We start from the raw sequence: 15,336 nt of genomic DNA, 5'->3' as shown, positions 1-15,336 counted from the left end.
ATCTGACTCCACCTGAAGGCAGCCAACCAGACTAATTTAATATGGATTTATATACAAGGTGTCTTGTTTAACATAATGAATATCTAATCAAGCATGAGCACAGGAAAGCAATTTCTGCAAAGTAATTGAAAGCAGACTTTGTTTATAGGACAGAGAATATTGTTACACTCTTGGCACACAATCGCCCAGAGCGCTAATCCAACATTAAATCTCTTATCAAGCATCATTTTGAAATAAACAAAGTAGTCTCTCTTTATTAGCCTATCAACAGTTCTGCCGACTGCTAAGGATTGTTTATCTGTTATTTTTAAAGCAGCACAAAATTGGTCCTTGCAACTGCAAAGATGCTAGAATTGATCACAGATGACACTTAAATCTGTGCTTCTGTTCAGTGAAATTCATTGTTAGTATTTCTTGTCATTAATATGCTTACATAGTAATGCAGCATAAGGGATGCCTCATCACAGCTGTGTAAGGCATCATGTGCCTCTCAAATGAACACCTGTATTCAAGATTTATAATGTACTGCTGTCCTGTGCTGCCATCTAGTGTTCAGATATTATTCTGGTGCTAGTTGCTTGGAGCATTATTATGCACTATACAATAATGTTTGCATTGTATTCTTGTGTACACACACACACGCGCACACACACACACAAAACTGGTGCTGCAAAGGAATTTTATTCCAGAGTGTACAGAAAAGCCAGGAGAGCTCAGTTTTCAGTGGCAGAAGTGAACTGATGTATATAAAAGAAATTCAAACTCTACTTGAAGCTCAATAGAATGCACGAGACAGAAACAGTATGTAGTAAAATCATTATTCTGGCAGCTTCACAACTCCTCATGTGCCAAGCAACAAATGTGACTATGTTACACACAAACGTGCAAACAGACTCTTCAGCATCAGGGCCACAGTAACTAAATGTTTGCCACCATCCTTGACTGAATAAAATAACACTTGTTTTCTATTCAAATACAACATAAAATATCTTACAAAGTAGCTTTGGTGACCTATGTATATACACTTTTGCATATATATATATATATATAAAAAGCATGGAAAGTGTTTAAATAGTATCACTAGGAGCTAAATATAAAAAAGTTCAGACTATTGCACAGCCAGGTGAGGACAGAGGGAGGTGATCACTGGAGCAGCTGGCGGCTGCTTTTAGGGTTTTCTGCGCCTGTAAAAAGGGAAGAGAGTTAAATACTTTGTACTGCAGAGGAAATGCTATTCTCAGATGTGATCAGTAAAGATGACAGCTTACTTGGTGATCCCATGATGTTCATAGCCAGGACCCATGTTTGATCCAGCCCTCATCTCCACAGCCACAGAGCACTGCAAACAAGACACATTGGGACCCAAATCTACTCTGAAGTGTTGGTAAATTTACATTTCAGTTGGCACCATCTGAATGATGGTGCAATAGCAACAACACGAAGAAGATAGACACTTCAAACGCTGCAATGGTTGTGGGTTTTCCTGTACATAATCCACCCCAAGTCACTTCATGTAGCATTTGAAACCACGCACAGATGTTGATGTAAGAAATATTGATTTAACTCTACAGTCATTTGAGTCTGTAGTTAGTGGGTGTTGTATTATATTTAGTCATCCAACACAAAATTAATCAACTATTTTGAGAATTGATTAATCATTAGTCATTTTTACTGCTGTTGTTTGTCATATGTAATTTGTGTTTTGGATTGTTGGTCAGACAGAAATCACATTTTATAGACCAAACTGTTCATTGTTATGAATTTATTTGCCAAAGATAATTGGCAAGGCAAACTTCTAACTCCAAGATCAAGAGACATATGTTCAGGGACAGATGTGTTTAGGGCTGGCCACATAGCTTCCATACACATGCAAGGTTCATTACATGATCCGTCTGCTTTCTAAACAGAGACACACATGCAACGGTAGTTTATTGGAGACTAATCAATATTATCATCCTACCCTCGTCTCCACATCAGTCCAAGCTCCATCTGTTCGATCTCCATTGGCTGGTGTGCCTTCTGAAGATTTTCTTTTGCGGCTTCAGACACAAATGTAAAGTGACAAAAAGAAAAATGTTGAAACATCATTATAACATCCAGCTAATCTGCAGCTAATTAACTGGATGTAGGCTGCTACCTTGGGACTGTGGTGAGCTCCTGTTTCAGTGTCTCGATGTCCGTGAACTGGACAGCCTGTCCTCCTCCTCTGGTTTTAATCACCTCACCCTGAAAAATGAACAACTGAGGTAATAACCAACTTTAACTAATAGTTAATTCTAAGTGAAAATTCTGTAATCACCTGGTGTTATGACAGTTGAAATACAGATTAAGGTTCGATTTTTTTTTTCTTTTTAAACATAAAAGTGAGTTAGAAAGTGCAACACATGGTAATATTGTCTAAACCAGAAGTGACATATTCTGGGTCCAGTTCAGGAAATTGTTGGGTTCCATTTTTTTCCCTCCTACAAGCCCTATTGCCTCTAACCACCGTTTTTATCCCCCCCCCAAAAAAAGGAGAGGAAAAAAAAAAAGACATAACACGCTTTAAAGACCTGTTCATAGACAACTGTCTGATCTGTAAATATCTAAAGTGAGCCTTTGGCACGTTAAACCTCTCAGACACTTTGTGCAGTCTCAAATATCCTGCTTTCCCAAGGCACGGGACACCAATTTTGTTGATCTGGTGCTTGCATTCAATCCATTAACCAAAGGATGTATTTCAAACACTTTCTCAGACGCCACACTGTGTACTTGATCCAAAGCCAGCACGTGCTCTGGCTTTTCCCACTCTTCTAGCTAGACGAGCAGTATTACTTCTCAATGGTTTGAGAACATAACATCTTGCCTTAAGTTTGAGAAAATTCACTATGCTGTACGTGCATTTGATTTGTAAAAACAAAAAATAATAATTCAAGGTTTGGGGTCCTTTCTGACACACTGTCTAAGCTCCAATGTGGTATGAATGTGGTGTAGTCACTGACCTCTTCCCAGACACTTCCCAAGACTCCAAAACATCTGATTCACTTACTATTATCTTATTTATTCATTTATTTTATTCCTATATAGTTACTGTGCATAAAGTCTTTGGTTTATGTAATGACCAGTTGGGGTGGGTGAAAAGGAGATGTGCAATGTTCTCAGTAATTCACAACCAGTTTTGAAAAAGGACCGTCGATATGCACCCACTGACTTGCACACTGTGTGTTTTATGGACAAAAAAACCCAACAACCTCCCCCTGCGATGATGGTGAGTACAAGGATGAGGTTTCTTTTTCAATACTTATCCACTGCAAAAAAAGAAGAAAAAAAAAACATTCTGCTGCATAATAAAAACAATGTTTAGGACAGACTCATCTGTTGGAAATATAAATAGTGGGGACGTTGTCCTCCTGTCCTAGAACCAGAAAAATGGCGACAAGCATGGATGAGATTGACGCATCTATACAGATTGTTATGAGTCATTGTTAAAATTGATATATTCCTTTGATCAATTTGAAACATACACATAACAGTTAAAAGCATTAACTGCTCCTAGCACCAGCAATAGAGCTTCTGCAGTGACTGAAAATGATGTAGGTGGATACCTTACTCTATTGATTAGTTAACGTAAACACCCCTCCCAAAAAGAAACATGATTATCAGTCTGAATAATTTAAGTGAAACCAAATCATTTCATTCTGATCATCAGGGAAAGCATTTGCTATTAGAAACAGACATTTTCAAAAATCTGTCAAATTTTCTATTGCAGTGTTCATACCTTTATAAGTTTGGTCTGTATCTCGCCATCAGAGGCAACCTCCTGGTGTGTTAACACATATCTGTCACACTTTGACAGGGCCTTCTCACTGGGTGCAGACACCTGAATGGAATTGGGGATGACGGGCTGCAAAACTGTACCCAAGTCCATGCTGGAGGAGGGCTTGTGGTCCACCCACTTCTCCCCACCAGCAGAGCGGGAGCGACGGTGCAGCGGGCGCACCGGTGTCACTGTCTACAGAGTGGGGAAGCAATTGAAGGGGGGGGGACATGCATAAAACTGGGGCAAAGGATTGTCAAATCCTGACAAAGATGTCATGAAACAGATAAATTCACTTGTAGGAACACTGTCAAATATTACCCCCGATTAGTGGAGGGGGGAAATAAAAGCCTAATCACAGACACCAATTTTCACTATACAACCTCATGCTGTTGTCTGTAGCTTATTCACTGACCCTGTAGCTTCTCTCAGTTAGGTCTAGATCAAATGTAGGATAGTTGGCCGCCTCTTCCTCTCTAGCACAACACAGAGCCCTCCTCCTGGCCCGGCTGGCTGAGGGGCCTGCTGGGGACTGGGTTCTTGTGGGTGTACTAGGGGAATGGTAACCCTGCCTGCTGTCCAGGGCTGCCCGCTGCTCCCATGCAGAGATGTAGTTAGCCACAGACAAAGAGCTAATGGTGCTGGGAACTGGGCAGGCGGGCCTTGGGTACATTTCAACCTCCTCAACTCTAGTGGCACTGACTGGCCCTGGCACTGGCCTGACATGGGGAGAATCAACAGGGCACTAGGGAGCAAAGTGGACAGACTGCAAAATAACATGCTTGCACAATTAAATACAGTTATTACAAAGACATTGCATAAGAATTAAATGTTACAGTAGCTGGTGGAACAAAGAGCATTTCTTAGGGAATGAAACAGCAGCAGACACCTGCACAGTATAATGTAATCTAACCTTGCAATACATTCTGCCTTTGTGAGGATTATGTAACATTTTTGTTGAGACGGTGTGAAAGTTATTTTTATAGCTGCAACAAGTAGTCGATTAATCACTTAGTTGATTGACAAAATAAATCTGCAGTTATTTTGATAATCAATTACTCATTTAGGTTATTGTTTGAGCAAAATGCCAAATACTTGATGGTTCCAGCTTCTAAAGTGACAGAATTAGTTGCTTTTCCTTTTCTTACAGTATAGTAAATTGAGTATTTGGGGGTTTTGGACTGTTGTTCGGACAAAACAAGACATCACTATGGGCTGAAGGAAATTGTGATGGCTATTTTTTTTTTTACTGGATGTTGTGTAGACTTAATGATTAATCAATTAATTGAAGAAATAATCAACAGATTACTCTAATGAAAATAATTGTTAATTGTAGCCCTAGTTATGTTCCCAAGTTATTTTTCTGCCTACTGTATGTAAATGTCATTATAAAACATCTTGAAATATATTCTAATGTAACGCTGAAACATTCAGTTGATTGGAATTAATTGATTAAATTAATTAAATGTAAAATCATGCTTACTACTTTAATTTGAGGATTTGCTGCTTTTCTCTTGTTCATCATTGTAAATTGGATATCTTTATCAAGACATTTGAAGATAACACCTTGGACTTTGGAAAGTTGTGATGGACATTCTGATATTTTATAGACTAAACATTGGAATAATTGAAAAATTGATCCATAGATTTAACTATAAAAATAATTGTTAGTTGCAAGCCTATTCCAATGCAATTCAGCATCACAGACACAACCTTAAAAGTTATCAGAATCAACACTTTTGTGAAACATTCTCATCAAAAACGTAAAATTTAAAGTTTCACAACTGTAGTTAACTGCTGCAGGACTAATGCACTGTACTACATTATAATGCGCAGGTGTTTGTGTTAATGCATCTACTGCCCTCACATTGGGATTAGTGATGTTAGTCCAGTCAGGAAAGTATTAGTTTTAGAGAGGAGAGAGCACAGTAGCTGTTAACTTAAAAAGGGACAGAATTCTGTTAAACTCCCACTGTCCTGTCATCTAACAAAATTTAGTTACAGATACATTAATTAGGAGCTAGGCAGGTGCTCTAGATGTACACTGTCAACACAACATACAGGGACAGGCGAGGGCGAGGCCGATCTCTTTGCAGGAAGGCGTTCCTCTCTGGAAGGCCGCTTAGGCTGAGTCTGACGCGGTGGAGGATCAGGACGACCTGGAGTCTTGCTCTCCGTCACGATGGCCTTGAGCTGCTTCAGCTTCTCGTCTTTCACCCAGAGCTTGTTTTGCATCTCCAGCTGCATCGCATTAACACGTCTGTCCTGCATAGCAAGACGCACAATGTTTTAAGTGCAACACCACTGACTGTATAAATGATCATTGGGAAAGTTGAGGCATGACAAATTTACTGCGCTACTTTAAAAACAGGCTATAGTACACAGACAGCTACTTAATTTATCAACATTTGAGTTACAAGAGGAGCAACTCACACATTCTTTCTCCCACTTGAGCTGGGTGTCTGTGACCGCGCCGTGCATGCGCTGCTCCATGCGTCTCTTGTCAGACAGCTCCCTCTGCAGCCTCTGCTCTCTGGTTTCCAGTTCCTGCTGTAGTGAACGCTTGTCTCCCTCATAGATTTTAGTAGTTTTCTGCAGGATGTCAATCTGGAACAGAACCATGTGGGGCATTTAAGAAACTGAGCAACACATCTACAAACCAGCAGACACAGAGAGGTTTGAATGTTTTTGTCTCTCACTTTGTGTTCTTGCATCTTGGTTCTCTTCTCCAAGCGTTCGATCTCTGCCTTGTTGTTCTGGATGATCTTGTCCTTCTCAACCAGTTTGCCGTTTTGTTCATGAATAAAATTGTCCTTAGAAATTAGGTTTCTGTCCAGTTCCTGAAGCATGGACTTCATCACGGTGGCTAGAATAACACGAGGGAGAGAACATGTGAGCCAAGATAAGAAAGCCAACGTTTCAAGTAACTTGAACTGAACTAACCGAGAAGTGAGAGTTGAGCTAGAATGTTAGCAGTCACCTGCTTTGTTGTATTCGTCGATCATCATCTGCCTGATCTTGTGTCTGTTCTGCAGAGCTTCGATCAGCCTGGGCAGGGTGATGTCATCGTGAGCATCAATCAGCTCAGAGGAGGGTAGAGGCGGGAGGCTGTGCACCAGGTGGCTTATAACAGAGGGCACGTCTAAGGAAACAGAGAGAATTAACCCAACTGCTACTGTAAAAACTTTCGGTGTTTATAAAAGTGTACACAATATTCCATATATGAAACATACACAAATAAGATACTGGCCCATATAGAAAATATAATGGTGTACATTCTTCTGGAAATTAGGTTGGCCTGTCTTAAATCTGAGGACTAAATGTCATTATGTATGAGATTTATAGGAGAACTACATGACCACAACATGACCACAGCAGATATTCAGCTTGTGAAAACCCAGAAATTTGATGTTTTCAATTCAATTTTATTTATATAGCACCAATTCATAAACAGAAGTTATCTCATTGCACTTTTCCTATTGAGCAGGTCTAGACCGTACTCTTTATAATATTATTTACAGAGACCCAACAAATCCTACCATGAGCAAGCATTTGGCGACAGTGGCAAGAAAAAACTTCCTTTAAGAGGCAGAAACCTTGGACAGAACCAGACTCAAAGGTAGGCGGCCATCCGCGCTGCCGTTTTCACTTTAATTTGTTTTTTATAGAGTGATATTTTTATTTAAATGTGACAATACATTTAATGTTCATTTTAACTGCCTGTGTTGTCCCATTAGACATGTTTTTTTTTTGGTTGATAAAAAGTTGTTTTTTAATAAAAAGTATTACTCCTATAATCAGGCTTGTCTTATGTAGCAGATTTGGCTTACATGGTGCATAACTTACCTCTGTCTATTGGGCCGCCACGCTCCTCCAGTTTGCGAGTGAGTTCCTCTTTAAAGGCCTGGTTTCTGTGGCGACGGCCCGGGGTGAAGCCACAGATGGGCCTGTCCACTGGCCGAGCCACTTCCACCTCCTGGGTCATCTCTGCAAACCGCATCACCAGCTGGACAAACGGAGCGCATCTTGCGTGTCAGATGAAAAGCAACTTACATGTTCATTTAAATAAAGTAAGGGAGACAGTTAAAGTGCAGGATGGACTTACCAAGGTTTCCTCGTAGTCGTCAGCCTTGGGATTGACACAAACAACCATTCTGACTTTGCCCTCTCCGTCAAAATAGTTCTTGAACACATGAGTTACTTTAGAGTCTCTGTAGGGGACCATCTATAAGAGAAAACTTAGATTATCTACATGGTTCATCAGTAAATGTGTTCAGCTTTAGTCTGGTAGTTCATACCCTGTTTGTGCCACACATCTGGTTCTCTCGAAGTATCTCAATGCACGTCCGCAGATTCAGCAAAGACTGATTAATGTTGCCTGCAAGGTAAGAATGTTGTTTAAGCTCACATGAAGTTCAGCTACGATTAAAACCAAATTTTGATGTTTGGGTAACAAACCTGCTTCACGTATACGGGTGCCTTCTGCCCCTGTCCTGCCAGTGCGCTCACTTCCTGCCAAGTCCACCAGGCACAGCTGACTGACAGTCACCTGGTTTTTATCCTGAAACGATCAGAAAACACTTCAATAAATTAACCCTGTTTAATCTGTTCAGAAATGACTTACAGAGCTGTAACTGTGGGATCAGACATTTGGTTTCAGTTTCAGTGGACCTGGAGAATGTTGTCGCCATCTGCGTCAAGAGGAGCCTGAGCCAGTTTAATAATGAGCACACTGTGGGAGCGACTGGACTCTCTGTTCAGGCGGGTGTTCGCGACCTTCCTCTTCTTCTGACCTGGAACAACATAGGAAACTCTTCAACCATGTTTATTCACGGTTAGCATATTCACATGCAGTTTCAACTACTCTAAACTATTTTAGGCACAAAACTCCAACTGATCCATTTAACTCTTGCAAGACCTGCTCAGAGAGAAGATTAACGTCATTTCCTGGTCAGAGCCGACCCAGAGGCCAGCAATACCAGGTCAGTCACATCTACAGTCATCAGTGCAGTATTTTTTCCTTGATTCCCTTAAATGTGAGTCTTTGATTTCTAAATGTAGATCTTACAACAACTTACCTCTCCAGAATACTTGAAATGCCTCCTCAGCAGACTTGACTTCAACCTCCATGCAACCAGCCACATACATGTTGTGATTCTGATCCTCTCTGAGGATTTTAGATTGAGGTGGTCTACGTTGGGAAAATAAAACTGTTAGTCACTGAAGACATGGAACTGCATTTTTTCATGCAACAGATGTGGAGGATCAAATATTTGGAGGGGAATATTAATGTTGCTTGATTTCAGCCATGGAAAATAAAACAGTTACAATCATGATAAAGCGCCATACTAAGCAACAGACAGCAGGTTTAAGGACATTCAGGAGCTTTGCCATAACAAAGACTACAAGCAGCAGCGGGGTAATGTAATGATTTTTAGGACTAAAGGAACATTCATCCACACTGGAGACATTACCTGTAGCCTGCAATCAGCGGCTCTGTCAGTCAACTTTGGGTAGGGCTGGATAACGAACCTCAGTGTTTTGTGGGTACTGATCGAATGTGTCCGTAACACAGAGTAACAAAATTTGGTATTGAATACTAGCTCAGATTCATACTTCTTATTCTTAGACTATTTGATTTAAATTGTAATTTTACCAATTTTACCATTTTATTCAGGTAAAGTTCTTGTACAGCTGCTTGTGTTTTAACATTTGAGAACTTTGGCTTTAGGGCCACAACTAATGATTATTTTTATTATTAATTTGGCCATTATTTTGTGGATTAATCATTTGATCTATAAAATGTCAGAAAATACAACAACAAAAAAATGCCCATTACAAACCCCTAGGTGGCATCTTCAAATTGCTTGTTTTAATACCAACGGACATGCTGAAACTAGAGAATATTTGGCATTTTTGCTTTAAAAAAAAAAAATTAAATCACACGATTAATCGATTATTAAAATTGTTGCAGATTCTTTTAATTTACTAATTGTTTAATCAACTAATCATTTCAGCTGTTTTTGGCTTTTTGTTACATAGGAAAAAGTTTGTTTTTTTTTTTTTTTTGGCCAAAACTTTTTCTCAAAGTAAGTTATCGAATGGGGCCATGTTAGAAATAAGTATTGTAACTTCAACATGTTATCCCTTGAATTGGTGTATTTTGTAGATCCATAAATTTAGGAACAAAAAACAAATAGATAAAAGTATTGTTTTGGCATCGGTACTGAAACTCTGGTTTCACATCGGCACGAGTATATAAATAAATATTTCAAAAACGATACCCAGCCCTACTTCTGGGTAGCTTCTTAGTTGTTGTGATAACTCTTTTGAGTTTAGATTGGATTCTTTTACTACAAAGAAGTGTCCATAACATTTTTATAAGTTTGAAAAATGTCTCCAGAGTTGACACGGTTCCATTTACAATCTAGACTGTACATTTGTGTGTAACAGGGAAAGTTAGTCTTGACCAGGCTACTAGTCTGATGTATGAGTATTCACTGGTCACATACATGAACTCAGTGTTCTGGCGCACAGGTGTGCCTCCACCATTCCACCTAGTAAAAAGAAAATACAATTTTTTGTCTTCCAGCTACTCAAACATAAAATAATCACCTCTAAAAAACCACTACACTTTAAATATAATATTTTAATGTCTGACTACTCTAAACAGCTAAAACATGTCTTTAAATGCACATTTATACATCTGAATTATATTTCTCTCACATATTTCCTGAACTCACTTTGGTTTGATTGCATCTTCCTGAGTTTCCTCCAAGAGATCATAGATGTAGTTGTTGTAGATTTCTATGTAGGAGACGAAGATGCTGTAGCTGCTGTCCTCATCCACACCATCTGTTTTACAACCCTCCTCCGGCTTAATCATGTCAGCAATTTCAGGATCAAGCTTTTGTCTGAAATCAAATAGTGACTCACGTGTTATTTTTATATATCAATTACACGGCAGGAAAACACTGGTATTTCACAGGACTCAGATTTACCTGGAGGAGGATGATTTAGGAACAGACAAGTTGTTTTCCCGCCTTTGGCGCTCCAACAAAGCATCGACTTCACTCTGGACCTCCATACCATTTTTGTCATCTGCCTTGAAAACCTGAGAAGAAAAAAAAACAAACAAAAAAAAACCCCAAGAGGAATAAAGTTAGAAAGATTAATGTACAGATTTCAAAGTATTATTAAATGATGTGGGTACAAGAAATAATCAAAACTATTCTTAAATGTTTACTCTTACATATCTTTTGGCCTGGTAGGGTCCTATACTGTTGAAGATCATGTCAAGTGAGCGAGGTAGAAGTCCACCTTGGCCTGGAGAGCCAGTCATGGTGAACGTCTTTCCGCTTCCTGTGACCCCGTACGTAAAGAGCAGACCTGCAACAACCAGAAAGGAGAGAATTAACCGCTAATTATAAACTCAAAGCTCAACAGCTCTTGGTTCCTGAGAATGTTAAAATGCAGGAAAATTCAGTGGGAGAAAATACAACAGAATTACTGATATTGAGTAGGCAAATCAGGCAGCTGGCTATAGTTTGACTGTTATTGTTTAAATAAATTAAATGTGGATATATGTCTTTCTGGGGCTGTTTTTACCATTTTTTCCATGGATGAGGTCGTCGACAAGAGGTTTGGCCACATGCTCAAACAGCTCCATCTGAGATATTGAAACTCCAAAGACTTTTTTGAAGGAATACTGAGTCTGAGAAACAAAAGAGATTAATTGGAATATTTAGGGGAAAAACTGTGCATTCAGACCCCTTCACTTTTCACATTATGTTTTTACCCTCATCAGTCTACGCTCAATACCCCATAATGACAAAGCGAAAAACAGGGTTTTAGAAATTTCTGCACGTTTATTAAAAAGAAAAAAATAGAAAGAAAAAAAAAAAAATAATAATCACATTGACATAAGTATTCCAACGCTTAACTCTGTACTTCGCTGAAGCACCTATGGCAGAGATGACAACCTTAAGTCTTCTTGGGTATGACGCAACAAGTTTTACAGACCTGGATTTATATAGATTTTCTACAGTTCTTCTCTGCAGATCATCTCAAGCGCTGTTAGGTTGGATGGGGACCGTCGGTGGGCAGCCATTTTCAGGTCTCTCCAGAGAGTTTGGATTTGTCCGGGCTCTGGCTGGGCCACTCAAGGACATTCACAGAGTCCCTAAGCCACTCCTGCGTTGTCTTGGCTGTGCTCTTAGGGTCATTGTCCTGTTGGAAGGTGACTCTTCAGCCCAGACTGAGGTCCTGAGCACTCTGGACCAGGTATTTATTAAGGATATCTCTGTACTCCGTTCAGCTTTCCCTAATCCCTGACCAATCCCTGGTCCCGTAGGGATGGTATTGCGCAGGGGATGAGCGGTCCCTGGTTTCCTCCATACATGATGCTTAGAATTAAGGCCAAACAGTTCTTGTTTCATCAGACCAGAGAGTCTTGTTTCTCACAGGTCTGAGAGTAATTTAGGTGCTTTTTTGCAAACTTCAAGCGGGCTTTCATGCATCTTTCACTGAGGAGAGGCTTCCATAGGGCCACTTTGCCATAAAGCCCAGATAGGTTGAAGTGTTGCAGTGATGGTTGTCCTTCTGGAAGTGTCTGAGCGCCACTCAGGATGTTTGGAGCTCAGCCAGAGTGACCATCAGGTTCTTGATCACCTCTCTTACCAAGGCCCTTCTCCCCCAATTGCTCTGTCCGTGCCTTGACACAATCCAGTCTCTGAGCTCTGCAGGCACTTCCTTCAACCTCATGGCTTGGTTTTTGCTCTGATATGCATCGTCAGCTGTGACACCTTTCCAAATCATGTCCAATCAATTGAATTTACCACAAATGGACTCAAATCAAGGTGTAGAAACATCTCAAAGATGATCAAGAGAAATGGGAGGCACCTGAGCTACATTTCAAGTGTCATAGCAAAGGATCTTAATACTTAGGTCAATGTGATTTTTCTTTTTAGTAAATTTGCTAACATTTCTAAAATCCTGTTTTTGCTTTGTCATTATGGGGTATTGAGTGTAGATTGATGAGGGGAAAATACATTTTAACAAATTTAGCATAAGTCTGCAACTGAAACTGAAAAAAGTGAAGGGGTCTAGATACTTTCTAAATGCACTGTATATTACATTAAAGGATAAGGCAGGCATTATCATAGTTTTTCTTATTACCAACCAATCACATAAAAAGACTAAAAATAAGACCAACCACCCCCCCAGTTGGATATGCCTGGAATGGCTCCACAGGGAGGTGTCCAAGAGGCATCCTTATAAAGATGCCCAAATCACTTCAAATAGCTCCTTTGAACGCAAACGAGGAGCGGCTCTACTCGTAGCTCCTTCTGGATGTCTGAACTCCACGCTGGGTGGATTACTTAACCCATCTAGCCTGGGAACATCTATATATCCCCCAAGGAAGAACTTGACATGGCTAGGAAGAAGGACAAATGAGCTACCTTGCTTGGCCTGCTGCCTATGTGATCTGCACTCGGATACAGCTTAATGCAAAATACATACTGTGTATTCATGGCAGCAGGATCATGTGGGATTGACTCAAAATAAACATCATGTTTATTGTGTTGTGGCTCATTGATGTGTTTTAATTTTTGAACAACAATTAAGTTGCTACAGCTAAACTATAATCAGGCTTTGGCTACACAGACAGTACTTATTAGTAGGAACAATTTATTGTTGGTTTTTATCTTTTCAGTGGATTTGTTTTAAATGCAGAATATCACCAGCCTTATCCTTTAAACTAAACTGGACAGATAATACATCTGTACGTACATCTAAAGTATACAAACAAAAGGGGGAAAACACAAAAACTACTCCAGGTTGACTGGATGTGTTACCTCTTTGTACTCTCCATTGCGGTTTGTTTTGAAGCCTTCAGGGGCGTGCAGCTGGATGGTGGTGCTGCTGATCACCTCAATGCAGCACTCCTCGTCCTCCACACCCAGAGGTCGTACACGGCAGTACACCTGAGGGGAAATACATCAGTCAAATGAGCTCCAGGGGGACGTCCTTTACTACCTTTCCATCATTGTAACTTTTGGACAAAAACCGATTAAAATACTAACAGGCTTCACCTTAAAACTAAAACTCGCCAGACGTTCGCGTATCACATCCCAAAAGTAATGAATGCTACGGTTTGTGTTTGCTGGTTCTTGAACAACTCACTAACACTCACCCCAACCGGGTCTTTCTGGTTGCTGGAAGGCTTTTTTGGAGGAGGCCTGCGGGGGGTTCTACCCTTCCTGAAAAAATAAGTCACATTTCATTAGTACAGCACATTGTTGGAGTTAGCCTTTTATTGCAGTAAGCGAAGATGCGTTAACAAAGCCACTGGCTAGACGGCTTATTAGCCCCCGGCTAACGTTACGGGTAAGCTAGTCATCACTTGACTGGATTCCGTGGACAAATATGGTAGTTAAACTGTACCGTGACGTTTAGCATTAGCATAATACTTGTAGGTAATGTACTTTAAACGCAACTTAAAAAATATATTAAACTCTACTTACGCTTGTCTGATCATTGTAACTCGCTGCTTCCTGTAGTTTTACCGTCCCGTTGCTACAATTTTGAACTTTCCCTCCGCCTCAAATCAGAGGACTTTTTTCAAAACGAGCCGGCAGCAGCCAATAAGATTCCACAACAAGCAAACACGTGTTTCCGCCTTCACTGCCGAGCGTTTTATGGAAACAACAAGAATGTAAAATATGTTGCAGTCACCAGATATACCGATACTAGCTAACACCAGTGCGAATTCAGATTGCCTAAGAAACCATGCAAACAAAAATAAACAGCAACAAGAATTTTCATAATGACAGTATTGTCTGTAATGTCGCCCTTTCTTTTAGTTTTAGATAATGAGAGACAGAATGCATTCATGGTTTTTAGTGGTGGGGTTTAGATTGTTGTATCTTAATTTGGTTTAGTTTGTTACTATATCAGATATTGTATTATTATTTTTGAATAAAAAAATGCACTCTTATTGCCAACAAATCACATAAAAAGACCAAAACCAACAATATGTTAGTTTATCTCAATACTTTCTGACTTCCCTGGCCTTTCTGTGGCACTCAGCCCCCAGCCCATTGTTTCACACTAAAGATGTAAATCTTTAAAAACGGGTCACATGTATGTGTGTCACTTTTACAAGGTTGGATGGCATCCTAGAAAGTATTCAGACCCCTTCACTTTTTTCACATTTTGTTATGTTGCAGCTGTATGTAACAATATTTTGGTTTTAATCAGTTAATGCAAGAACAAAAAATATATTGAGGCCTAAAGTGAATTAGTGAATTTGTTATAAACAGATTATAAATAATTATACTCTGTGGAAGCTAATGGGGAATCCAAATAAAGAATAAATAAATGTACAGAAACTACAGGCGCTGGCTCTCATAGATAGATAGATATATTTATTAATCCAAACGGGAAGTTGTTGTGTTACACATAAGAATCACAAAAAGGAAAACAACATAAGGACACCCAAAGTGCGAGATAAAAAAAGAAAATAAAAAACATAAATA

General features: G+C 39.7%; 1 protein-coding gene and 1 non-coding gene across 5 annotated transcripts; both read right to left on the bottom strand.

The window, feature by feature from the left end:
- Nucleotides 1-662: 662 nt before the first annotated feature.
- Nucleotides 663-14,531, bottom strand: kif23 (kinesin family member 23). 4 transcript variants are annotated; one of them, XM_044194554.1, is made up of 24 exons: nt 14,323-14,531; nt 13,992-14,058; nt 13,654-13,782; nt 11,405-11,510; nt 11,049-11,185; nt 10,798-10,910; nt 10,540-10,710; nt 10,309-10,353; nt 8,875-8,987; nt 8,468-8,589; nt 8,255-8,357; nt 8,095-8,174; nt 7,902-8,021; nt 7,643-7,802; nt 6,777-6,938; nt 6,496-6,662; nt 6,230-6,403; nt 5,858-6,061; nt 4,212-4,541; nt 3,758-3,991; nt 2,138-2,226; nt 1,961-2,039; nt 1,269-1,339; nt 663-1,184 (listed from the first exon to the last, which is right to left on the bottom strand). In XM_044194554.1, the coding sequence occupies exons 1-24, from the start codon at nt 14,334-14,336 to the stop codon at nt 1,169-1,171; spliced, it is 3,006 nt and encodes a 1,001-aa protein (XP_044050489.1). In that variant the 5' UTR covers nt 14,337-14,531; the 3' UTR covers nt 663-1,168. The 4 variants fall into 4 exon arrangements, with proteins under 4 accessions (XP_044050489.1, XP_044050491.1, XP_044050492.1 ...); XM_044194556.1 differs by lacking the exon at nt 10,309-10,353 and having other exon boundaries at nt 14,323-14,528; XM_044194557.1 differs by lacking the exon at nt 4,212-4,541 and having other exon boundaries at nt 14,323-14,518.
- Nucleotides 8,715-8,807, bottom strand: LOC122875630. Its single transcript, XR_006377865.1, has one exon. It is a non-coding gene; the product is annotated as a Z30 small nucleolar RNA (small nucleolar RNA).
- Nucleotides 14,532-15,336: the final 805 nt, after the last annotated feature.

This window comes from Siniperca chuatsi, linkage group LG4 (genome assembly GCF_020085105.1).
Source record: "Siniperca chuatsi isolate FFG_IHB_CAS linkage group LG4, ASM2008510v1, whole genome shotgun sequence".
NCBI lineage: Eukaryota > Metazoa > Chordata > Actinopteri > Centrarchiformes > Sinipercidae > Siniperca > Siniperca chuatsi.
Note: the sequence above shows the minus strand (reverse complement) of the source record. Positions and strands in the feature narration are given on the sequence as shown.